This window comes from Calidris pugnax, unplaced genomic scaffold, assembly GCF_001431845.1.
Source record: "Calidris pugnax isolate Ruff unplaced genomic scaffold, ASM143184v1 scaffold56, whole genome shotgun sequence".
NCBI classification, from domain to species: Eukaryota; Metazoa; Chordata; class Aves; order Charadriiformes; family Scolopacidae; genus Calidris; species Calidris pugnax.
Genome location: NW_015090839.1, coordinates 18,689,505 through 18,717,159, shown reverse-complemented (window position 1 = coordinate 18,717,159; position 27,655 = coordinate 18,689,505). Strand labels below are relative to the sequence as shown.

The following is a 27,655-nucleotide window of genomic DNA, read 5'->3' as shown; positions in this document are numbered from 1 at the left end:
CAGGATTCATGCAACTTTTATTTTAATAATTAGACAAATACAGGAAAATTTGCAATAATCTATCAAAAAACGTATCTTATCAAGAACCGGAAAGGTGTTTAAAAAACATTCACATTCAATTCAGATTATGTACAAACCAGTGTTTGTAAAAAAGAAAACAGCAAATGCTTTGAGTGTAAAAGAACTCCATTCTAGTTTATGTTTCAGCGTTCCCAATGACCAAGTTACCACTGAGATGCAATCACAGTGCAGACACGTTCCACAGTCTATTAAACTTGTTTCAACAGCATCATTGCCAAAAGTAATTTTTTTTTTTAAATAAAGCATTTTGAGAAGTTTCATCATACAGTACCGTCCACCCAAAACGTACTTCTGCATATTGAATTCTTGACTGCACTAATGGCAGAACAGTTGTCATCTACAGGCCCAGAGTACATATAATATATATCTACATCTCTACAGGTACAGACATATATCTATATATCCAAGAAGCACCAGTCTCCTATGCCTGAAATAGTCAGGGTCTGCTTTGTACGTTGAGGAGATTAGCCATTTTTAGCAGAGTACAGCCCTTGATTATTTAGCTCAAAGAAGTCATCATCTGCCCACTCAGAACTATTCTCAATGTGTTGTATCACATGTGTACCTTCAAGACTCACCTCACACAGAAGACATTTCGATTTGAGTGCCACCATAACAGCCATACATAGATACAACAGCATCATACACCTCTGCTGTAAGACCAGCTTCCACGGATCTTTCTTTTTTGCTCTGAATTAAATCCCCAACAGATGGAAAAAAAAAAAAAAAAGGAGAAATGAAAGTGGCTTGGTTTTAGGCAAATCTGTAACTCAGTATTACGTTCAGTATTACATTTTCTTATTTATTTAAAACTTAGCCAAAGAAGGAGGCTAATTATTGATGTAAGCTGAAAGGGGAGAGAAAGCTGTCATGATGCCCAGTTTCAAAATATGACTATTGAAACAGTCACACAACAGTTTCCAGTCAGTTTGCTTGGGCACAAAAGAGATGAATCTTGCTACTAGGGTTACAAAATAGCTCTTTCAGAGCTACAGTCTAATGTGCTGTCATTAATATATTATTTTCATATTAACGAAAACTCTCTCAAAAATGCAGTCCTCTTTCAGTTATACCAAGCTGAATGGTTCACAACCTCAAATTAGATTGGTGTTTTAAGACAAAAGAGAGAAGAGTTACACAACCTTCATGCTTATGTAGTAACAACCCAAATGCAAACAAAAACTACTCTCAACTGAACCTTATGTACCCAAGTACTGAGACAATCTTCAGTTGCAAGATCTCATTTGGAACATAAGATACCATGACTTGGCGTAAGAGGGCAATCTAGAAATTTTCACCTGGTTTTTGAAGGTGTACACAAGACTTGGCAATAAGCAGTGTACTTTAACATACCTTGGCCTGGGCCTGAAAAGCAATTTCCCTTCTGAATTTATTTTGAGATTCAAATACATAAACCTGAACAGTCTCTGTGAATATAAATGTTATACTCTCCACCACTGTAACTCCATACCAGCTCAGAAATTACAAGTTCAGGACAGCAGAAGCAGCTCTGGGGAGTGGAAGACCGGCAATGTAGTGTTTGAAGATTCTGAGCTCTTCCTTGGGTTGTACATCTAATACCCGTTCAAGTATGTGGAAAGGCTTTTGTGCATTTCTATAGATTCTAAAGCAACTCTTATGGAGCTAGTGCTCCCATGGTGCATATTTAAGCCAAAAAAACCCCAATAAAGATGACTGCTGCATTTAAGCAACAACTCTTAACTGAGAGTCGGCTCAGATACGCAAACAGATGCTGCTGATGCCAACTCTTAGCAAACCTGTTCTATACAGTGAAACAATAGTTAGGATGCACAATAAAACACACGAGGGAATTTTCTCAGATATAATGCTCAGGAAAGAGACAAGTTACAATAGTATAAAAACAACTCAAAGTCTTGTTAAAAAAACCACAAAACACCAACACAACCAACCTGTTTTAAGTCAGGCTTCATTGCAGCAAAATATGGAACAGTAATTTAAGCCAGAAAACACAAGCACGTTTGACTTGGAAAGTCAGTGTAAGCAATTTTGATATGGTTAGTTTATTAATGCGATCCACGATGAATCAGCACACAAATGAGATGAATAGAAGTACTTTAGAGGAGACAAGACAATATATTTTACGAAAATGTAAATGCTAACACTTCAGTTAGCAAGTTGTACTGGAAAAGAGAAAGATGTTTCCAATGACAATCGAAGTAAGCCTTTCTTGGTTTTAAAGCAGATTTATAACATCACAGCCTTTCTTCCCTTATTTGGGCAATGGTTGGTGAGCATTTGCGATGTCTCATTCTTTTGAATCTATAGGCACTGAAACAAAGCCCCAGAAAAAAGGTAAAAGGAGCTTGCATCAGGATTTTGACAGTTGTTCTACTTGGCAAGGACTCCAACACCAAGATGCAAGTAAAATGGAATGCCCGTCAATAGTACCCACTCCCTATGCTTCCCTCACAAAAAACATCAGACTTGTACAGAGTAAGAGCCTGCGGCAAAAGCAACTTTATCTCACACAAGTCCCATTTCCAAACAATTATTCATAAATGAGTTCTTTCAAATGAAGAAGAAAACAGAGTTTAGCAGTTTTAAGGTTTGAATCAATTCTTTTTCTTGCAAGAAGTTCAAGATCTTGTATCTTCTTTACAGTGATTTTGAGTTGTCTTTCATTTCTCCAGTCTTCGGTTCCTCACAGGAGAGGTAATTAAAGTGAAGAGGGCCACAAGTTTTGCTCCTTGGTAACGCCAAGTAACGTTTCGCCTAACTGAAGTATCCTCACCAATAAACATACTGCATGAAAAAAAAAAAATCCCTGCCCAACCTGAGGTGTTAGATGGTTGAGTGACCAATACTTCAGGTCAACAGAACTGTAAACCACATTTTTGAAGAAGAAAAATTTGAGTGATGCATTAGAAGTGCTACTAAATAGCACTTTGGCCTCTAGATCTGGCAAGCTTTACTCCATTTGGGATTGCTGCAAATGTCTACTTGTTTCATAAGAATTTCAATCGAAGGAACATATACCAACAATGCAGTCTCTGCTGTTAGTGACTATTCTCAAACACAGGGTTTGAAATGGTGTTCTAGCAAAATGATTTGCAAGAGCACGAAGAGTAAGTCCTGAAATTGCTTTTTTAATGTAGTTTATTAACGTTTTAGAATCTAAGATCCAAATTAGGACCTTATGATCCACTAATGCCAAATAATTCGGTCCAAGCGTAAGTAGCTACATCAACTGGAGCAGGTGTACAGAAGGCGCACTCCATGCTTGAGGATACAAAGTTATTAAAATTGAGAAGAGGCTCTAGTTCCAGTGTGGGGAAAAAAAGAAGCTTTTAAATTTACTAAACCAAGCGCACTCAGGCACAGAGGCTATGAAGTGGTGGAGCACTCTTAGAGTGACAGTACTTTCTCCCTTTGTCGAATTGCTACAAAGTCCTGTCTCATTACACAAAGCAGAGTCAGGACTCCACTGTCAAAAAACATCACTTCTGAAGAAGTCTGAATTGGGTTCTCTCTCTTCAAGCAGTTACAGGGGCAAGTTCCATGTGATTTGTCAGCTTCCTTTGTTAACATCAAGGAAGTCCTGAGCACCCTTAACGCTGTGAAAATAATCAACCTGTGGTAAGAGATCACATTGCTGGTGGAAGCATTAGCACTTTTCTCACAGGTGGTCCTTACCAGAGATATGTTTATCAGATCACCTCTGATATAACAGCACCCGGCTTAGACCGGCCATCAGGAAGGAGCCACTTTTCACACAGGAAAATTCATTCGGTGCCCAGTGCAGCAGTTGTTGCAGGAAAAAAACAACCAACAAACCACCATCGGAGGAAGTTGCAATGATTCAGGCTTGGAATCTTGAGTATTAAACTTCAGTCTCACTTGAGAACTGAGGGAAAAACATTTTTCCTCCTCCCAGATTTGCTACAAATATCCGTAGAATACCAGCATCAAGTGTGCTAGATATAAAACTGATGGAATGCTAACTGGTCCATAAAGGGTTGCACCAAGTTATCTGTAGCAAAGTAAAAAACTAGCCCAAAGGTTATGGAGATTGGAAGAGCTGGTAAGGCCTTCTTAAAGATCGCAAGAAGCAGAAGTGTAAGGCACAAACCCTGGGGGGAAGAAAAAAAAAAACAACAAAAAACAGAGGGAGAAATTAGGGAACTCTGGCAAGCAAAAGATTTATATATATAAACATGAATCCCACAGAAATACAAGATACAGTTTGTGCCTTTAAAAGCTAAAGGCTTAAGGTGACAGATGTACAGCCAATGAAGATCACAGCTAGAGCCCTCATCAGTTTTCAGTCTGGCCACCAAATAAATGAATTCCAAAGAAAAAAAAAATGTTATGACTTTGTCCCTGATGAACAATAGAAACTATAGCTATTATATTATTATTTTATACTCACAATTAATATGGCTACAAAACACGCTAAAGTTGTATTCCAGTCCCCGCTTGCTGTTGCAGAGGCTTTGCCAACAAGGACACTGTAGAAAATGAAGTCTCCTAAACCTAGTTTTACTCCTCCTGCAAAAGTGAATATATGGCAACATTAAGTATCAGACAGTCTACTAATATTACATATCAGTTATTGTCAGAGAATAATACAGATTTACATTTAGTATCAACAAGACCTGCTCATAAGAACATTTTATTTTCCTGAATCAAGTGATAAACTCTTGTGAAGTAAGATGGCTTTGGAACATTGAACCACTCAATTAATTCATCCTATAACTAGAATTTTTCTATATTCCTAGTCTCCTGTACACACAAGTGCAATACATACAAACTCAGATATTTGCAATTATATTTGCTGAGGGGATGTCCACTTTTGATTGTCATCTCATATTCAATAGAATACTGAAGTACAGTTCCTTTAAGCTGGGCAAGAGGGGGAAAGCCAGTAAGTCCCTGGTGGACGATGTTTTATTTGACACTGTCCAAACCTATGTTGAGCAAAGTATTTCACTGCCCTCCCAATTTTCTTGCAGAATTCTTACTGAGGTAGTTATAAAAAGCAATTGTGCATAGTTATAGAGCATATCACAGAGACATAAAACCAGCATATATTTAGTCCAAGATGTGAGGTTTAGGAAAACTCATGAATTTATGTCTTATTCTTTTAAATAGTAATTACCACCTTAGCAACAACTCTGGGAGCACAATACACAATTATTTCTGTAAACAAAATAATGAGTATTTCTTGAACACCAGTTCACTTTCTGAGCTTTTAGTCCAAGATATTAAGTCAGAGAGGCCAACATCAGGTCCCCAGCTGTTTTCATTTGGCCTACTGTTTACTTTGTCACCTTATTACAGTCCAGCCTAAAACTCACTTTTGAGTTCTAAGAGGACCTGAGAGCATCAAAATAGAGGTGAATGCCTGGTTGATCACTGGGAAGGAAAAACAAAACAAAACAAAACAAAAACAAAAGAAAAAGGAGAAAAGAAAAAAGAAAAAAAAAGGCAACCCTACTCTCTTTCAGCAGGCCTCCAATATATGGTTTAGAGCAGTGCAGTCATGAAAAGCTTTTAAGCACTAAGACACTCTTTAACTGCTGAAACAAAACTTGGATGCTTGCTTTCAGTGTGACAGAACAATAAGCAAAGGCAAATGCTAGATAACTCCTTCCACACAAGCGAACTCTCCAAATTTCTAATACACTACTCCAAAATTCTAGTAAGCTAATGCTGGCTGACAAGTCTGACTGGATCACTGCACATCTGTCACTACTATTCACTGGAGGAATATAGGAAGGAGAAAATTACTCATCTGTCCAGACAAGAGTTTTAGTTAACCAATTAACTAACTAAAATAGCCCAGTTGCTAAAATTTTTGCATCTTAATGTTATTTTTCTAAGCTCTAGAAATGAAAATGGATTTACAACACCCTGAATTTGGAATTTTTGGGACAAAGTAAATTCTAAAATTGTTCTTAAAGTGGAAGTCTCTGTATGTTTAAATGGAGGAGCACCTGAGAATCAGGGGAAACAGTTGCACCTGCTAAATATGGCAGCATAACTGGGGGAGAGCAGTTTATTAGACAGACAGACCCTAATTTACTTAGAGCTTTGCAAATCTAATAGCAGCTTAAACTCCAACTGGAAATGACGAGTCTGCTAAAACAGATATCTAAGTATTGATGTCACGTGCTCTCCAAAGATAATGCACCTCAGCAAGATGCTGGAGAAAAAATAAGCAAGCCCATGGCATTCTGCATTCATTTCAGCCTCCAATTAAGTTTTAAACAGTGCTTTCTACAGAATGGATTACAGTAGTTTAATCTTGAGGCAAAAATGTTAATGACTGCATTTACAGGGCCTAAAATCCAAAAGAGGTGATATACAGCAGAACACTGCATGAAAAAGACAGAAGAGCTAAGCAACTGACTGTACAACGGTCTGAAAGTAGCTTGTGCTATTCAAGTTCTGAGTCTGTGTATCAAACTGAAGATCAATTTGGTCAATATTATTCACTCCTGCAGCAAAATCAAAAGCTACCAAAAAGCAACTCCATCTATTTCAATGAAGCATGTCAGCATTGATCATCAGCAAAAGCAGCTCTTCAGCTTGCTATTAGCTCACAGCATACTATATCCCCACAGTCAGGATGACTAAGAGGCTTCAGATGTACTAAGTCTTTCAGACACAGTACTCCATACTCACGTTCTTCGGGGTCTTCGCTTGTTTGAGAGTTACTGGGTAGAGCCTGTACAGCAGCACGTGATTCAGGTGTTGATTGGATAGGTCCTATTCTATTGTCCCTTTGTTGCTGCCATTCCTGACTAAAGCCACCATCATCTGCTTCGGCATCTTCATTCCGAGTCTGGTTTGCCGGAGCTCAAAGGAAGAAAGGCATTTAAGACCTCCTTCAAAAACGTGCCTTCTAAAACATGACAATCTCTCCATGTGTAAGATCATAAAAACAACGAGGAAAAAAAGAAAAAAAGGTATTCCATAATACCATAATATTTAGCAACATCTAACATGGGCACATACCATTACAAGACATTCTCACTTAGGATTTTAATACTTATTTAAACAATCAGGAGTCAATGTGCACTCTGCAGGCACAGCATCTACATGTTGCAGTCGAGTCCTAGTATTCAGGAGTAATTCGACATAACAGAGTGGAAGTTCTGTGATGACCTAATTTAAAGATCACAGTTTAAGGAAAAATCTCTTATCTAATATTTCATTAGCTTCTTTAGTCAACATTGATAGCTTAATTTTGCGGTAAAATAGAAAATCTACTGAAAGTTACATATACATACACCCCTTCAAGCATGTTTTACTAATACATGTAAACAAACAAACCGCGTTTTTAAACACTAGCTGCATAGCCAAGAGGGCTAGACACACTTCTATTTAATACAAATATAAATGAGTTAGTATTACGCTATATGATCCCATTTTGACAAGTAATTGAGCTCAGTCAATAGTTGTCTGTTGAGTTATTTCACCACCAACATCCTGGATGCCAGGAAAATGAATGCAAGAACATTAACTGCATAACAAGAGCAGTTTTGAAGTCCTGACAGATTCATCATTTCTAATAAGGCCTACATGCTTTCACTTTTCTACAGCAACCAGGACACTTAAAAAGCTAAAAAACAACTATCCATAAACATCTATTCCAATACAATGACAACTATAAAGGTTTGTCAAAGAAAAACTCACCTTGTTTATCGTAAGTGGAATTTTTGGATGCTTTCCGTTGGGCTTCTGGATCTTCCTCAGCCATGTTCACTAGCCATATCATTGTTGCTATTTAAAACAAAAAACAACAATCAAAACAGCATAGCTAATGATATCCTCAGATGTATGCATTTCTGAGATAGTTGCATCAAAAAAAAAGAAAAAAGAATGGATCGATGCCAACACTATCTGTAGCAACAGACAATTTTGCTCTCATAAAAGCACAGTAATATCTGGAACACAGCCAATACCAGATACAATGTGCATTTACAGAATTTGGTTTTATTCTTACTAGATGTTGGAGGAAAAAAAAAAGACAACAGCTGTTGCCAGATAAATTACTTCTTTATATGAGGCCCGCTCTGAAAATCTGAAACAATGATTTCTTTACTTTTTTCCATTAATCAGTTCTTTTATCTGCAAGTAAAAAGGTCTATTAAGACTATTTGATATTAAGACTATAACCTAAAAAGGTCTATTAAGACTAATCAATAGAGCACAATTCAGAGGCAGTATCTGCATCAAAGTTCATAGCATCATAGAATGGTTTGAGTTGGGAGGGACCTTAAGGACCATCGAGTTCCAACGCCCCTGCCATGGGCAGGGACACCTCCCACTAGACCAGGTTGCTCAAAGCCCCATCCAGCCTGGCCTTCAAGTGAGGCCCAACTGAACAGACTAAGAATTCCAGCCAAAAAGCACCATGTTGAAACACAGAAAAATGAGAAAAATCACTTCAGCTGGGCTGGTGATTGTAAGTTTAAAGTATTCAAAAAACCATGTACTTACAGGAATAAATAAGTGCTGGGAAGAGAGTTTCATTTCTCTCTTGAGCTGTTTCAACCAGCATACGAAGAGGACCTTTAGGACATAGGACAGCAACCAGATCTGAAAGGAAGTGGGAACAGATCTTACATCACGGCAGACATACAAGAAGGTTTTTCTATAACACTTGCAGAGACTTGGCAGGAAGACAAAATGCTTCCCTGAACACAGACTTCTGAGAAAGCCACTGGTCAGAAGTCAGTATCCTACAGGAATACTTTTTAATATTCTCAGTTATATGACCTATTTTACATATTGCTGTGATATGTATACAAATTTTTAAAATGTGATGTTCCTCACTTAACACACCGTGCAACTGCTAATGTATCTGTGTCTGTAGACTCACAAGTTGAAAGCACACAATTCACAAAAACTACTATTCAACTGACATCTTGGAAATACCCCAGCTTGCTTTCTATTATCAAAGCTTTTCTTAACCCAAGTTTAATGCTTAAAAAAATTTTAAGACAACATGCAAGTGAGGCTTAGATAACTTCTATGAAGTAGACATGACTACATTGCGTTGTGGAAAAATGCCGTGTTTGCATAGATTTGAGAGGTGTTCAAAACATATTTAGCATAAGAACAGAACAGCAGCTTTTTCTTGCTTCCCTCAATTCTTGTTCATGGGACAGTATAGGAAACTGGGTGAACAAGTAAAAAATAACCGAAAAGCAATAACTTACAAAATAGGATGACTGTACAAGTTACTCATACAAATCAAAGCACAGCATTAAGAAAAAACTGATCAGATGCTCCATTTGCTTTCTCACCCAAATATTGACGGTTTGTTAATGAAATTTGCAACTCCACAAACAACCTCAGCTACTTTTCCCTTGTTTTGCATATTAGGACAGAAAGCTGTAACATCTACATATTAACCTTGCAGTTGTTCACTCACTGTATGTCTTTAAATTCATTTGACACAAGATCTGACACGGAAATGAACAGCTCACTTGTCAGGAGCTGGATGTTGCACAGAGCAGGCTTCCTGCACCTGAGCTAAATGCGCTGTTGCTGGTGCCACTCGAGTAAAGAATTCTTAGCGTGGGGTCAGAGACTTTGAAACTTACCTCCCCTTCACTCAGAATAGCCAGGTTATGGTCTTGGAATATGACCTGAAGAGTAAATTCCTTTTGCAGTCACTGAATGAAGGCTGAATGCTTGGAATACTCGGATTTGATCCTGTCATATGAAGGGTGGAAGTGGGGAGGGGGGATGGGAAGGTTTTCTTAATGTACCTTATGATCCATAAGCATACATACAAGGGACATTTTTCCTCCCTCTGAAGGAAGAGGACCCCTAAGGAGTGCACTGACCTACCAGAGCTAATCAGATCTTATTAACTCTGCACTTCTACAGCTAGACAGATTCTCAGTCTTTATCATTATCAGTGAATTTCAGACTACTTTCATGCTTTGAAAAAAAATTCAAATTATGAGCACATCTTCATAGATACACTTAGCTGTAATGTTTTAACTATCTAATTAACTGGATTTTAGTCTTGCCTGGAAAGTAAATCAGCATCTGGGATACGGAGTAATCTTCTTACCAAAAGTGCCCAGTGCCCTCTAAAGCTTCATGAAAAGACTACAACTAGGCATCTCTCAGTCATCATTCTGAAAAAGTGTAATATGCAATAATTCAAATGAATTTTATTTTCATTTTAGAAAATCGAGGAATCCTCCTAAATGTAAAATGACTTTGAGCAATGAAAACTGCCTTTAATCCTTCCTTGCTTCCTTCTCATTGTATTATCAGGCATGGATCAGGGTGCCGTTTCTGTATTTGTCCACAAATTTGAGCAGTTTGTAGGTTGGGGACCTGTATGGGACCACACCCAAACAAGCAGCTCCTAAATTCTGAACATACAATAGTTTCCAAGGATTCTTGGGCAAAATGAGAAACCAAAAGCTCTCCATCGTCACAGAAGTGACCAAAATGGCAACATAGACCTCTTATCTCCTCCTCTCTTGAACTACTTCAATTCTTGTCCCCAAAGCATCTAGAAAGTAATCACCTTATCCACTACTTTGGATGATACACAACCCCCCAACACTTCTTTTTTTAAGGTCTTGTCAGGCAAATGGGAAAGTCAGGGAATAGAAGAAATTCCCACTGTGTTTCTGTGCATTGTCCCAAACCTTACCATACACTGAAATGACAGCCAGGATAAGCCACGCAGTCCACTCAGGAAGGTACTTAATGAACACCAAGGCCATGAGAGCGCTTATCATGATGAGATACGCCTGCTGGAGCCGGAGCGGACCCTTCCAATGAATACAAATCATTCCCACAACACCAAAGTTCCAGATCATGAGTGCCACCGTAATGTAGTCCATGGCAACGTTATATGTCTTAAAAACCTCACTAAAAAACAAAAAAATATGGAAAAGAATACTGCTTTGACACAATGGAAATAAGTTACAGATGCCAGCTTAAGAATATTTCATATTCAATGTAGTGTGCACAAACATCAAATTCTATTTCCAACTAGTACTTAACTATACTTCACAAAGGGGGAAGTTCTACTGGTGTTTGTTTCGCATCCCAGCTCTTCCACTTCTCTGTAATTTTTCGTTAAGTTTTATTCCCTTCAAAGTCAAAGCAGACATTGATGGGAAAAGACATTACTGCAAAACCTGTCATTTTGATTATGCTTATGATTTTTAATAATCAGAAGACTAAGAACTTGTGAAGTTACAATGGATTTGCCTTTAAAGGCAAGCAAACAGATCTCTCTCTACTTACCTGCCACATGTGGAATGGAAACACTTTGCTAACTTCAAAGTAAGATATACGTGGTTATTCTATTTTATTCTTTGCCACAAACACTAAATGAAAAAGCTTTCTTTTTGGATGCACCATGTCACTGTCATACCAAATACTATAAACCAATTAAGACCCTCAATAAGTAAAACCAAAATAAAACAAATATGTTGTCAACAAGTCACAGATGGTACTATAAACCCATAAATACCTCTCTCTTCTATGTGTACTCTATGAACCTATGTAAAACTAAAAATTTTATTGCAATAGCTTACTATCATTCTTCTTAAGATTCAAGGGCTAGTTCTAAAATAAATACATACAGAACTGATATGTGGAAAATTAATGCTTTAGTTCACTTACCCCAGGTAGATGAATGAGAAAAAGAAAAGCAGCAAAAGAGAAGAAATGATAAGCCAGCCATGAATCACCTGGAAAAAAAAAAAAAGATATCAATATCAATATTTTTTTACATTTGTTATTTTTAAGTTAATATCTACTTAAAAATGCTTTAAAGTTTATTTTCCCTTTTGATTAAAGCAAGAAAATGATATTCAGATATCTCTATCTCTCACTTCGGTTGTTGCTAAATTCATATTTAGTCTATACACCTTATTGTATTTCAATTTACACTTGTGAATTTTAAGTGCTTTGTGGTATTTCAATAGAGGTTCTATACAATGAAAACTACTGTTTGTATGTTTTTAGGGCATTTTGATAACAGTGGCAGTATAAGATAGCAAAAGTATCCAGCATTAACATAGATAGAAAAGATGATTGATTTCTGCGTATTAAATAGCCTGCTCTGATTCCAAATAATTTTCAAAATACAGTTATCAAATTGAAGTTGGAATACAGGAAAATCTTCAGTGCTTATTTGTTGGAATTCAGAATTAGCAAGTCATTGATGAATGACTATATAACGATTTCTATATTCTCTACCAATCATCTGTAGGCATAATCCTTAATTTTGATATGAGAGCCCAACAATTTAATAAAAACCAGTTCAGGGTTGTACTCAGTGCGGGCACACTTAGATTTAAACCTGGAAATGACAGGTGTTCACACTTTGCACTGCTGAAACCGTGTACCACTCTTGTATATTACTACACAAAATTAAAAATTAAGATCAAGAGCCCTGTAGCTCTGGTAATCTCTGAACTGAGAATGAAAAATATTTTTGTCAAATTCCCAGCACAGAATCCTACATATAAAACCAGACCAAACGTTCCAAGTAGATAACCAGTCAGAAGCAATAATCTAGAAATTCAAGCTGCATAAGAAATATTGCTTTGAATAGACACGCTTAGTGGAAAATTAACTGGTTAAATTAGCTATATGTGTACACCAGATCAAAGTATTCAGCAACTGCTTAAAAATCACGTTACATATTTCTCTTAAAGTGACCAAAATGGCAACATAGACCTCTTATCTCCTCCTCTCTTGAACTACTTCAATTCTTGTCCCCAAAGCATCTAGAAAGTAATCACCTTATCCACTACTTTGGATGATACACAACCCCCCAACACTTCTTTTTTTGAGGTCTTGTCAGGCAAATGGGAAAGTCAGGGAATAGAAGAAATTCCCACTGTGTTTCTGTGCATTGTCCCAAACCTTACCATACACTGAAATGACAGCCAGGATAAGCCACGCAGTCCACTCAGGAAGGTACTTAATGAACACCAAGGCCATGAGAGCGCTTATCATGATGAGATACGCCTGCTGGAGCCGGAGCGGACCCTTCCAATGAATACAAATCATTCCCACAACACCAAAGTTCCAGATCATGAGTGCCACCGTAATGTAGTCCATGGCAACGTTATACGTCTTAAAAACCTCACTAAAAAACAAAAAAATATGGAAAAGAATACTGCTTTGACACAATGGAAATAAGTTACAGATGCCAGCTTAAGAATATTTCATATTCAATGTAGTGTGCACAAACATCAAATTCTATTTCCAACTAGTACTTAACTATACTTCACAAAGGGGCAAGTTCTACTGGTGTTTGTTTCGCATACCAACTCTTCCACTTCTCTGTAATTTTTTGTTAAGTTTTATTCCCTTCACAGTCAAAGCAGACATTGATGGGAAAAGACATTACTGCAAAACCTGTCATTTTGATTATGCTTATGATTTTTAAAAATCAGAAGACTAAGAACTTGTGAAGTTACAATGGATTTGCCTTTAAAGGCAAGCAAACAGATCTCTCTCTACTTACCTGCCACATGTGGAATGGAAACACTTTGCTAACTTCAAAGTAAGATATACATGGTTATTCTATTTTATTCTTTGCCACAAACACTAAATGAAAAAGCTTTCTTTTTGGATGCACCATGTCACTGTCATACCAAATACTATAAACCAATTAAGACCCTCAATAAGTAAAACCAAAATAAAACAAATATGTTGTCAACAAGTCACAGATGGTACTATAAACCCATAAATACCTCTCTCTTCTATGTGTACTCTGTGAACCTATGTAAAACTAAAAATTTTATTGCAATAGCTTACTATCATTCTTCTTAAGATTCAAGGGCTAGTTCTAAAATAAATACATACAGAACTGATATGTGGAAAATTAATGCTTTAGTTCACTTACCCCAGGTAGATGAATGAGAAAAAGAAAAGCAGCAAAAGAGAAGAAATGATAAGCCAGCCATGAATCACCTGGGGAAAAAAAAAAAGAAGATATCAATACTTGATATTTTTTTACATTTGTTATTTTAAAGTTAATATCTACTTTAAAATGCTTTAAAGTTTCAGAAATGATAAGCCAGCCATGAATCACCTGGAAAAAAAAAAAAAGATATCAATATCAATATTTTTTTACATTTGTTATTTTTAAGTTAATATCTACTTAAAAATGCTTTAAAGTTTATTTTCCCTTTTGATTAAAGCAAGAAAATGATATTCAGATATCTCTATCTCTCACTTCGGTTGTTGCTAAATTCATATTTAGTCTATACACCTTACTGTATTTCAATTTACACTTGTGAATTTTAAGTGCTTTGTGGTATTTCAATAGAGGTTCTATACAATGAAAACTATTGTTTGTATGTTTTTAGGGCATTTTGATAACAGTGGCAGTATAAGATAGCAAAAGTATCCAGCATTAACATAGATAGAAAAGATGATTGATTTCTGCTTTTCCCTTTTGATTAAAGCAAGAAAATGAATTCAGATCTCTCTATCTCTCACTTTGGTTGTTACTAAATTCATATTTAGTCTATACACCTTATTTTTTCCCTTTTGATTAAAGCAAGAAAATGATATTCAGATATCTCTATCTCTCACTTCGGTTGTTGCTAAATTCATATTTAGTCTATACACCTTACTGTATTTCAATTTACACTTGTGAATTTTAAGTGCTTTGTGGTATTTCAATAGAGGTTCTATACAATGAAAACTATTGTTTGTATGTTTTTAGGGCATTTTGATAACAGTGGCAGTATAAGATAGCAAAAGTATCCAGCATTAACATAGATAGAAAAGATGATTGATTTCTGCGTATTAAATAGCCTGCTCTGATTCCAAACAATTTTCAAAATACAGTTATCTAATTAAAGTTGGAATACAGGAAAACCTTCAGTGCTTATTTGTTGGAATTCAGAATTAGCAAGTCATTGATGAATGACTATATAACGATTTCTATATTCTCTACCAATCATCTGTAGGCATAATCCTTAATTTTGATATGAGAGCCCAACAATTTAATAAAAACCAGTTCAGGGTTGTACTCAGTGCGGGCACAATAGATTTAAACCTGGAAATGACAGGTGTTCACACTTTGCACCGCTGAAAGTGTGTACCACTCTTGTATATTACTACACAAAATTAAGATTGAAGAGCCCTGTAGCTCTGGTAATCTCTGAACTGAGAATGAAACAACCGTGTACCACTCTTGTATATTACTACACAAAATTAAAAATTAAGATCAAGAGCCCTGTAGCTCTGGTAATCTCTGAACTGAGAATGAAACATATTTTTGTCAAATTCCCAGCACAGAATCTTACCTATAAAACCAGACCAATCGTTCCAAGTAGATAACCAGTCAAAAGCAATAATCTAGAAATTCAAGCTGCATAAGAAATATTGCTTTGAATAGACACGCTTAGTGGAAAATTAACTGGTTAAATTAGCTATATATGTACACCAGATCAAAGTATTCAGCAACTGCTTAAAAATCACGTTACATATTTCTCTTCTTCTGAAAGATGTGTAGTAGAATACATATTATGGTATAGTTTTAAAAATATTTTGCAAAAGGTAAAGCCCATATGCACACAGATTAAAGGAATTATGCTTATATGAGGCAACAAGGACTTCCTAACAAAATAGGAATCTAGCTATTAGTTAGTAATTTGGTACATTTAGTCTAATGCTAAATTTTTCATAAGCATTTTTTAAATTCTCAGCAGTTTTTGAAACATTCATTCTCCTCCTCCACACTGTCTTTCAAAACAGATTCAAATTTAACTTTCAACCTAATAAAACCTGTCATTTTAACTTGCTAATCTAACAGATTGGCTTTCCATATTTGCTGATGTTCTCTCAAAAAGACTTAAGAATTTCCCACATGTAATAAGCATGGGGCCTGTAAAGATGCTGCAGGAAAAGTGCCAAAGTTATCTGTCTCAGTCCATCAAACTGTCACCACTCATAGTAAGTGGGGGGGTGAGAGGGAAGAAACATACCAAAGCTGAAGACTGATAGGTACCTGAAACAGAATCCAACTTTCAAACAACTTGTAAAGCTACCTATATATCTAAGTGGTGAGCTAACAAGAGCAATTTTATTTCCCTGTAAAACTAGTTGAAACCATTTGAAGAAAATGGCAAAGAAAGATGTGTCATTTCATTTAATAACATGACTTCTATCTGTAGTTCTTCTATTGGTAATACAAGCTCTTAAGCTGACCACTTTAGAAAATAATGTGAATACTGATGTTTTATTCTAGTAAAGAGCAAAATGCGAACAATGTAAAACGCCAAGGCCTTAATCCAGCAAATGTTTACACTTTGTATAACTGCTGTCAGCAGCACTAAAGGAGGCAGCTTCAAGAGCTAACATTAAATTGGTATTTTACACACAGATGTTTGTTTTATTCTCAGTGTGTATCTCGTTTGCTAGAGCATTTTCCACATCACCAGCCTCTTTTCACACAAGTCATTTTTCCAAAATATTTTTTATAAGCTTTGACCAGTGTTTTCCTAGCAGGATACCATAACAGGTTTGTTGCCTTCTAATTAAAGAATTTTCATTTTTCATTTGACAACAGCTTCAACACTAATTCATTGCTGGTGCAGAGTTGGCTTTGCCTCTACAACTTGAATGAAAACTAAGGATTGCAGAATGCAGAGAATTAAAATGAGCTACAGCAGCCAGATTTTGGTTAGGCAGATTGAAACAATGAAGAATGCAGAGAATAATAAAATACATTAACAAGAAAAGCTAGTCAAATACAATCACCTTGGAAGATGCTGTTTCTGGTAAGATTTAGGAGCTAGAATTGGGACCAGGCTTAACTTACCACGTACAGGAGAAACACAGCAAACTAACAGCAGTAAAGCTAAAATAGCATTCCCCTTCTTCAAAGGAGTTTTCAGATAAAAATCTTGTGAATATAAGCAAATTATCACTACCAGCTGGAGGCCTACCATTCTTTCATTATAAGTTCCATTCCCCATAATCTAGACTACATTCTACATATAGAACTGCAAGTAAAATAGAGTTCAATGGACAGGTAACTACATTTTACAGCATTCTGGTATAGCAGCATAGAAATACTCTGTTAGCAATTCTAAAAATAAGTTAATTATTTCTTTTAATTAGCATAAATATAACTACAGGAAATGTCTGTTGTCTAATCATTCTAATTTTTTAGTACAACAATTGTTTTTGTAAGGTGTAAGTGCAATGCTTTGAAAGCTCAAGAAGGAAGCCAGGAAGGTGAAAAGCTTAATGAAAACCAGTTGATGCCTTCAGCACCAGAGGGGAACCAACTGGCTGCCAAGGAACCTAGATGAAGTACATCAGTTGTTTGACTTCATTAGAATAAACAGAATTGAAAGTTGAAAAAGAAAACTTTGTTGGTTCAGATTTAACACCACATTGAGATAAAAGAGAAGGTCCGTACTTTAAAAAACACTATTCCAAAGCTGTATACAGATTCAGGCAAAAATAATTTCCCCAGTCACTCCACAGATGCTTTGTAAAGCATCTTCCCACAGCCATGAAGACCAAAATAATTTTTCTCTCTTGAAAACAAAATAAAGTGGAGCAAAGCTTTGGACCAGTGCACGGATCCCTCTGCCTGTTTTACAACTATGAAAAAGATTCAACAGGAATTTCCATGAGTAACTCCTCCCAGGCAGGTGACATTGCAATTACTTATGCTAAACTTGGACTTGCCTAGATTAAATCATTACATGTCTGAAGTCCTTCACAAAAGAGCCTTAAAGTCTCTGTGTTTGCTGTAAGGATATCCCCTGGCACATGCAGTCATGCAAACATCACACTGTTGGGAGACCTCAGTCCTGGGACAGGGTGGGAAGCGGAGAGCCCTTGCAAAGCCCCTGAAATCCTGAATAGATTTCAAATTGTAGAACTACGTCAGTACTTTGTAGTTTTTGACCGACCGCAGGAAGATTTCAGTACCTGGTACATTTCAGAAGAATAGGAAGCAATGCCACCCTAATTCAAACTGACAAAACAGCTAGCAGTGTGAGCACCGGGCCTCTCCCTCCCTGTTGTGTCAAAGCCACAAAATTGAAACAATGAACTGAATCACCAATTCTGCTACTTTTACTCGCTCATCTTCGGTGACCCTTCATTTTGTTCCATTATCAATAATCTGTATTAATAAATAAAGCTAGCACAATTACACAAGTCAATTATATTCATACTCACCTTGTAGCACCTGTATTTGTAAAGCACAACCAGGAGTATGGTCATGACAATGATAACGCTGATCATGATAGCCGCGTTGAGAATGGAATTCAGGGCTCTCTGTCCTACTGTCTCTGTCTCTTCTGTGAAAGGAGTGTAGATGCTACAACAACAAAGAGTCAACTGAAATACCACTGAATGCACAGATGTTTCTGATATGCAAGGCCAACATCAAATGAAATTGCAGTAATCTTTCAATTCAGAGCTGCAAAAGCAACTGCTATTTTCTACTTTGGCAAAATTTAAAAGGCAGTATTTTAGTATCATATTAGGCATACTTTAATAATAAAAAAAATCTTAGAAAACTTGCCTTTCCTATATTCTTAGATTACTACTGTTTTCTATTTTGTTCAACAAACAAAAAACCAGAACTCCACCTCATTTGCTACAATTACTCACAGGCTATGAATCATTTGACTGTTCCTGCAGCTAGCCCTGTATAAGCACACCATCTAGCGGAGTTACTGTGAAAGGTTCCCCAGTGACTTCGACAAAAGAACGTATGGGCTCAATTCTCTTTTTCTTAAAGAAATACAACAACGTGGGGAGGGAGAAAACTCCATAAATAAAATCTCAAGAAAAAGAATTCCTTGATCAACAACTTTGATAGTGAAAAAGGACTTTGCATTTTATTGAAACATTTTATGACATGCTTACATTATGCAAATATTTCAAAGCCAAATGCACTTTGAATAATTTTGTCCAAATGTTTTTACAGTGGAACGTTTAGACTGATTTGCTGCAGGTTCTGACAGGCTCAGTGTTCTTCCTTTGTCTCCTTTCTCTCAAATCACCTTTCATTGAAATTGGTTTTTTTTTTGCAACATTAATATTTTGGCAAAAAAAATAATTCTATACAGGAAACCTGCCAGGAAAGTTTCTGTAACTGCAACAGAAGTGAATCACATAAAGCTATCTTTCTCTTGCATTTGAATTTCTTTATCAAACAGGATACACAAACCAGAACTTGGCATATATGTTACTTCATTTAAATGAATAGGGGTTGTTTTGTTTTTTTTCCAAAATATTTGTATGCTAGCAGAGTACAAATGAAATGGCTTTGGCTCAGGATTGAGTTTATTTTATAAATAGCAAAGGGCACAACAAAGTATTAAAATGAGGACTAGGATTTGAATGAAGTAGTAACAACCAAGATACTATCCCAACTGGTCAACAGACAGACAACAAATGTCACTAGTACCACGGATATAGGAGTCTGGTTTCTGGAAGGAATAAAACAAAACTATCTTCAGGCTGCTAGAGGCAAAAAAGAAAGGCAAGGAGGAGTTCACTGCTTGAATTAGGCTCTTGAAGAGATAAAGATTAAATAAAATTATCTAAGTGAGTCCATTTAAAAGATAAAGGCAAAAAAATTGATACATACAGCTGTCCATCCTTGCGTGTATAGAAGCTGACAGACTTGATAGTTGCAACAACGACCACCATGCAAAGTGTGACAGGTACAAACAACATAATCACATGTTTGGCCCCATATTTCAGTGTCAGCTCCTCATCTTCTTCTTCATCTTGTTCCACCACTTGCTGAATGTTGTTTTGTGGCTGCCCATTGGTCTCAGACTCAGGATTGTCATTTCTTCTGCGCTCACTATTGTCATGGCGACGTCTTTCACTGTTGTCATTCTGCAACACATTAAAAAAAAAGTTTCCTCAGCAACTATCCACAATCATCTTCTTGTACACTAAGCTAAGGATTATCCTGAGGGGGAAACTTGTAAGGTAATATTTACTGTCAAAAACACTTGCCACAGCAAGGTCTTAACAGAAGCGATTAATTGCATCACATAATTATCAAAAGAATGGGAGCACAGGCTTGTGTTAGAAGCATTTCTATTAAAAACAGCAGTAGCTGAAAGTGGGGCTGATTGCATCTAACAGTCTACGTCACCTTTCCTTTAAACAGAATTTACAAGGCCGGATAAAGACAGACAGCTTTTTCCCTTGGTCCAAACTACAGTTGACACAAGGGTGCATGACAGTAGATTACTGACAGCTTGACGAGAATTAACTATATCTGTTCCTGGAAATAATGCCAAACAGACATTTATGAACCTAACTCCATGAAAGTCTCAAGAAAATTTCTACGTCCCCTGCCACATTACTCCCACTACAGCGCACTAGCTAGAATATATATTAAAATGGAGTTTGTTTCATGAGGTATTGTGTTCCCACATTTTTAGCGAGAGGAATGACACTGAAATGGTGATCACACTCAGGTAATTCTCACTCCTTACACTGAGATTTGATCCCAGAGTTTTAGCATGATGAGCAGAGCCTGCAGATTCTGTCTCTCCTTTCCCAGGGATGGTACTGCCAGATCCTGCCACTGACACTGAAGAAATTCCACCACGCTAGTTGACAAATCCAAAAGAGCCTTCTACGCTTCCTGATACTGTTACAGGAAACATCAAGGGTATACTCCAAAGGCAAGGACAGAGGTATACTTTCAATGGAATGAAGATAAACCACAAGCAAAAACACAAGCTGGGAACACCACCTACAAATAAATGATGAGGCCTGCACTCCTCCTGCTGTCACAAACCTTTTGCCCCCTCTCCAAGAAGCCCAATCAGCAGGGGGGCATTCAACCTTTTATATATTGTAGGCACATGCAGAGAACACGACAGCAGAGTGAGCTGCCTTTCACCTGTTCTGGACTACAAAGAAATGTAACCATTTTATGTTCACCAGTCGTGCTAAACAAGCCCTAAAATGCAACATTTTCTATAGTCTACTCTTTCTTTCTTTTTTTTTTAAAACGGTATTACCATGTTCAAAGTCAATGCTGTACTGTTCCCAAACCCTCCACTCAAGAGGTTTAACATAAAAGAGTTTTGATTCCTTACAAAATGTACCTCGTTTCTTCAGAATTGCTTCATTTACAAACAGCTCAGTTTAGGTGGACTAAAGCAGCTTTAGATTAAAATGGACAATAAAACGAAGGAAGATACCTTTTGCAATACCTTTAAAATATCACTCAGTTTTAGTAAAATTGCTCTAGACACAAGATAGAGCACTGAAAATAACCTAATGTATTTCCGCCTAAGTACTCTTACACAGGTAATTTTTCCCTGAGATATGCAATGTTAAAGTCTCATTACCGGTTCTTAATAGCATTTCCAAACATAACTGCTGACTTCGATCTCATCAGTTCACTGCAGTTTTTTGATAAATCAATAGTAATTTAGTAGATTCTTTATAGAGAATTTTCCCAGCCCCACCCTCGGAAAAGATAAGGCGTGAAGTACACACTCAAGAACTCATAGTGGGGTTTTCAAAAGCACTTAAGTGATTAAAGAGTACCAGTTCCTGGACTTTGAACTGCAAACACTGACACTGCTAAAACTTTGGTTGAAGCTTTACAACTTCCCCAACTCATGAAAAGTTTGCTTTTACAAAACATTTCAAAGTAACAATATAAAAAAGTAGCAAATGCTTTGCCTGTACACTCTTCTTTGTGGTATCCTCAGGACCAAGTTCAGCACGACTTCAAGAACTGTCTAAGAAAATTCCCTTTATTTTTCAAAAACGAAACTGAATATAAGGGGAGGGAAAAAAATAATCTAAAGTTGTCTTAATTAAGCAATTAAAACTAGTAGGCAACCAGATTTGTAGAACTAAGATTTAAACCTTAAATTGAATTTAGTATCATTAACTTAAAGCATGTCCTGAAAAAGAATTTGGGTTCAATAGAATTTCTTACTAAATGAAAGATTTATTATAAACCACATGGCATTTTGTGTAAAGTCCACACATACAATTATGGAAAGTCAGAAATGTGGGAGAATGCAAATAAAGATACTATGCTTAATTGTTCTGAAATGCTGGCTGCAACTGAACCTCTTTCTGTACACATTGTAACTCAAATGTCGCATTTTTCACTCTGATAGTGATAGTGAAAATACTCTGTTTCACTCAGTCTACAGCAAGACAACAATAACCTTACCTGTCTAAATAAACCACCTAAGATGATCAGAGGGTCGGAACACTTCACAAGTAAAGCAGACCTAGTACTTAAGTTTCTGCCACCTACAGAACAAGTTACTCCGTCTCTGCAGTAACAGCAGTCCTGCATGAGGGAGAGTTTACCCCTACCTTAGGCACAGAAACATAAAAAGTAAAATAAAAATCTACAGCTTCGCGAAGCAAACACAAAACAGCCAAAGGAAAAGCCTGATTAACTAGCACACCACTACAAAAATTGCAAAACCAAACAGAAAGAGAAAAAATTCAAGAAATTAGACCAATATACACTATTTTATTCCCTCCGCTAGTTAGGAACAAAGACACAATCACAAAATGCCTTTACATATTAAAACACAGTGCACAAAAACCAGGTAAGAATCAAAAGAGTCATTCTCTCATTTGCTGTTAAAACTAGAAAAAAAGTTGTCCTTTCAGGCTACTGAAGTGTAGCTAAACGTGACATGCGCGTTCCCCACTGTTGTTAAAAGAACAAAGTGCACTCATATCCTACCTGATCAGTATTAAACAGAGCAGAGGCCATGGACTCTTGCTGAAGTGGAAGCAAAGGAACAGACTCTTCACTTTCCTCAGACATAGTTAAAAGTGAAAATTCTGAAGCTAAAAAGTCAGTAACACCTGTTGTAACACCGTAAGCAAACGTAAGTTACGAACTACGCGCTTTCAGCTGAATAAACAATATCAAAAGCAAATGATAGGTTTTTTTTCCCCTATCGGGAAAATAGTTAATAGCAAACCCAGAGCAATGCCCCTGAATCAAGAGATAAAGAACCAGCGTATTTGATATAACGTTTTTATTTATGAAATCCAGATTTATATATCAGGAGCAGACCCCCTTGCCTGACAGTGGGCACAGACTGCGTTAGTTGTCACATAAATCACTGATGTTTAAAGGTCGTTATTCAGGGACAGATACTGAAAACTGGGCTGAACTCTTGGTGTGTGACTGGAAGAAGAGACGGCAAATTCTAGCATTCAGTGATGTCCCATGCTGACTGTTAGCCACAGAAGCCAGATACGCTTATGCAGGAAAGGATTTTTGTACATATGTACAAAAAACAAAGCAGACGTGTGCAAGAGAGAAAAATCACTACAACTAAGTATTGAAACTACACGTAGAGTTACACTTTAACATGACAAGAAAAAGCACAGGTACTAGTTATTCGTCAGTACAGTCTGTCAGCGGGAAATCCATCCCCCATTGCTGGGAAGGAGCATCACCAAGTAATCTGTAAAGATGGTGAGCCCTTTATCATTGGGCTCTGCCTTTTTAATCTGGCACAAGTGTTTAATAGAAGTTAATCTCACACCTGCCCAAGATGAAAAGAAACCTTTTTCATTCCTTCTGAAGTAAAAGCACAAAGGATGTAGTAGGAAAGTGGAAACTTTCCACTTTTCCATTTTTATTAACAGTTTCTTTAATGAGTAAGTCTTAAGTCAGACTGACTTCTTAATTTAAAAATGAATTTTCAAATGTTTTGATTTTTTACTGATATAGCAGGATGCTGATCTGAGATAAAAACAAGGATTTTTCAAAATTCTACTTAAAATGTTGAATTGTATGGAAGAGTCAGAGTGTAGATCAAAACATTCTCTTGAATCTCTGCCATAAACATGGCTACAAGTGGCCCAACCTCACAAGAGCGTTTCTGTGTCACAAGGAAACCAGATATTCCAGAGCTACAGCAGGAACAAAGAACTGAGCATGACAAATCCAAGAGCCTGAGCACCACACCCAAGCAGATCATCTAAACTTAGTTTTACCAAAACACGCACAGTACAGCCAGTGCAGTTTTAGCAACAACTATAAGCTTAGGTCTTGCAAAGCAATCACATAAAACTTTATGGTTTGAGTTCTCCCTCCCCTCCAAAACCTGAAGAACTCTGAGAACCCCTTGACAATTATTCACAAGTCAGACAGCATTGCTCTTCCTGCATAGGAGTAGCCCTCCTGCAACCCCTGCTGCAATTGCAACAACAAACCCGAAACTTCAAGCTCTACCTCGACTAAAATTAACTCTGTGACTGAGAGACCTGTGAACCAAGCAGACAACAGCCAGGGTAGATCAAGAGAGGTCACTAAACCCTCTAAAGGTCAACATTTGATGTGGGAGTGTCCCACCCCATTTTTTTTATTTTTCTTGACGGCTTCCGTCACTCCAACAGCACTTTAAACTGGGAGAAGTTATCTGTATATAAAAATGAGTTTAGAGCATCAGATATTTTACAGAATGTTTCTTTCAACACAGCTTATTACCACAACAGTCCAGACAGAGAAAACTACTCCCAACAAACAGATTTCTAGGGTTCTGAACTGTCTTTTCATCCACACTCATCATTCATCCTGATTTAACTGCTACCAGGTAATAAATTGTTTGTTACATACGGTGTTGCTGAGGTGGTTATCAGGGAAGTTTTCTGTCAGCTGCCCATGCTGAAACTGGGGCAAATGCGCAGATAGTTCTGTCATTGGGGCTGTCCTCTGGAAATCGCTTATTTCTACACAAAACGGATCTTTCCTCTTGAGATGCTGAAAGGAAAAAGACGTGTAAAAAGCCTTTGTTCTTATATGACCAAGTTCTCCATCCCCTCCCTACCCCAATTTTCAGAGTTCACGCAGACCAAAGATAATATTTTCTATCTACACCATAATACTGAGCTGTATCATAATAGGGATTTTCCAGCATAAAAATAAGAGTGTCTAGGCGTTATATCAAATTAGTTCATCAGCCACGGAAGTAAGCCAGCAACAAACTAATCATTCAAAACAGTTCTTCATTCCCTCATGTGCAATAAATAAGAAGCGCTGCACACTTGCTCAGAGCACAACTTACATGTTTTTATCTCAGCAGAGTACAATTGCTCCAAGTTGTTCAGTTTTGGATTGCTGATAAACTCAAGGAGAATCTTCAAGCAAAAACAACTGAATTACACTTGATTGGATATATCTGGATATATCTTTAATACTGTAATGCCCTAAGACCTAGAGCTACACAAAAGACTATTTCAGCTGAGCCTCAAGAACTAATGTGCATTCATTTCCCCTTGTAGTAAGTTTTATGTATCAGCTAAACATAGATAAACATGCCATATGCTTGTAACAGCTTTACATATTCTTCCATAGAAAGTCACATGCTAACATCTTCCTACGCAAACACGAATAAACCATGTGCTCCATAAAAAAAGGAGGATAAAGCAATACAGGGGAAAGAGGAAGGAGGGTGACGTAACTATGTAAGTTTCTGAAAAAACATAATTTCAAGAAACAATGAGTAGGTCTAAATAAATCACTGGCTTGGTTACACAAAACATAGGGAAGTGAACAAACCACCACCTGAAGGGTGGAGCGCCAGTCCTCACTTCCATCCCAAGTGCCTCCTACCTTGTACCAGCTCCAGCACTCATCAGTCCTCTAAAGAGTATATTTTACTTACTAAAATGGAAAAAAAAAACCATCCAGGAGAAGAAAACAAGAAATTTTTTTTTACTGCTTTAGTACACTCAACTGATGTAAGGAGGGATCTGGAAAAACCTGTACAAGGGAGGACATCACAAAGCAAAGCCTCTCACTGCTGGTAGCACTGCAAGTACTGCAAGACAGCATCTTGCTTAAAGGGGGAATTAAGCCTATTTTCATACATGCTAAAATGCAGAAGCTGTTTCTCTACTTACAAATAAATATGTATCTTACAAGACTAGTGCACAGTGCTTACTAGCTTTAGTGAGGATGTAGTTAACACTAAAGAGCCATGAGGAAGCAACACCAATTTAACAAGTCTAGTGGGAGCATGCAAACTGTTTGGGAGAAAAAAGACAATGTAGCATTCACCAGAATGGCTCTCTTCCACGTTTGTAATTAAAAATAAAGCACATCTCATTCAAAACATAATGAAAAGTAACATCAGATTAAAATAAATAGGCATTACATTGCTTTTACTTTTGAAGCTTTTGCTTCAGTTGGGCTACAGAATATAAGCAATGTTGTTTTAAGGCTGCTATTGGTAAAAATTTCCAGCGACAGGGCCGCCACAGAGGAAAAAGGTGAATATTTTTATCCAGATGTAGAGAATCAGAATGAGACCTTTCACATTGCGGTATGTCAAAATTCTAACTAAACTAGAGAAAGGAAAAAAAAAACCCCAACAACAAACCCCACCCCAAAACACCAACCCACAAAATCCTATTTAAAGAATCCTATTTAAAGGCTAGTAAAGAAAAACCACCACAAACTCACCAAACAAAAATACCAGCTAATGAGAAGTAAAGAGAACCTGAAGATGGTGAGGAGTAACTGACAGCAGAGATGCACCAAAGCTTGAATGACAGAGTCTAACAGGCCTCAAAACTCACAGTTTGCTAAAACAATCCCTTTTGAAAACTCAAGAGCTCATAAAATGGATTCAGGGCATCTTCCCAAACAACTTTATTTTCTATTTTTAAGTAAACGCACACTCCCAAGTTTGAAATTTAACTATGAATGAATGAAATCTAGAAGTGAGCTGCACATAAACAGCCACACGTTAAATTGTTACTCGCTTTACCTGAAAAGCGACTCACCAGAACATTTTTTTCTAGTGAAGCTGTTAATGCTAAAATAGCCTGTCTAAAAGAGTTCTTCCTTGCTTCCTCTGGCTGTCATTAGTGTGAACAACAGGAGTTACAACTGTACTTTTCACGCATTTACATTTAGCCTAATAAGCGGAGGCAAGGCACAAGCCAGCTTTGTAATGTTTTCTCAACTTGGAAGGGAAAGAGAAGCGAGTATCCACCAGCCGCAGCAATCACGGCGCGGCCCGGCCTTTCTCCCTCCGAGGAGCAGCACCCACCGCTTTCCTGAGGGACCACCAGAGGCCCCGCGGCGCTCGCCCCCAGCCCTGTCCCGGGCCGCAGCCAGGCGGCCGGCGAGCCCCCACGGGGTCCCAGGCCCCACGGAAAGGCCGCGGCCCTGGGGGCGAGGGTCGGGCCACCAGCTCCCCGCGCCCGCCGCAGCCCAACTCGCCGCTACCCCGCCCACCTCAGCCCCGCTCCTCCCGGTCGGAGGAGCGGACGGGGGCGGCGCAGGGCTGGCACAGACACCGGACAAGGCAGCCCCCAAGGCCGCCCGCCCCGCCGGCTCCCCCCAGTCCGGCCTGCGGGGCGCCCCCGGCCCAGCTCCGGGTGGCGAAGCCCGCCCTCCCCGCGCCCCACACGCTGCCCGGCCCGGCCGGAGGAGCCTCGCGACACGCGCTCGTGCCCCCCTCACGCGCGGCCGCTGACAGACCCACCTGCCCGGCGCCCCCTCCGCGGGCTCCGCCAACGGCTCCTCGCCGCCCCGCAGCCCGGCCCC

General features: G+C 37.9%; 1 protein-coding gene across 6 annotated transcripts; it reads right to left on the bottom strand.

The window, feature by feature from the left end:
• PSEN1 (presenilin 1) lies at nt 1–27,655 on the bottom strand. 6 transcript variants are annotated; one of them, XR_001412025.1, is made up of 13 exons: nt 27,594–27,651; nt 24,716–24,859; nt 19,712–19,968; nt 18,289–18,430; nt 14,146–14,167; nt 13,979–14,024; nt 12,996–13,216; nt 8,572–8,670; nt 7,765–7,851; nt 6,751–6,924; nt 4,493–4,611; nt 3,757–4,193; nt 1–771 (listed from the first exon to the last, which is right to left on the bottom strand). XR_001412025.1 is itself a non-coding variant. In XM_014941935.1 (13 exons), the coding sequence occupies exons 3-13, from the start codon at nt 22,904–22,906 to the stop codon at nt 4,038–4,040; spliced, it is 1,407 nt and encodes a 468-aa protein (XP_014797421.1). In that variant the 5' UTR covers nt 22,907–22,947; nt 24,716–24,859; nt 27,594–27,655; the 3' UTR covers nt 1–4,037. The 6 variants fall into 6 exon arrangements, 5 of the variants coding, with proteins under 5 accessions (XP_014797421.1, XP_014797422.1, XP_014797418.1 ...); XM_014941935.1 differs by adding an exon at nt 22,823–22,947 and having other exon boundaries at nt 1–4,193; nt 27,594–27,655; XM_014941936.1 differs by adding an exon at nt 22,823–22,861 and having other exon boundaries at nt 1–4,193.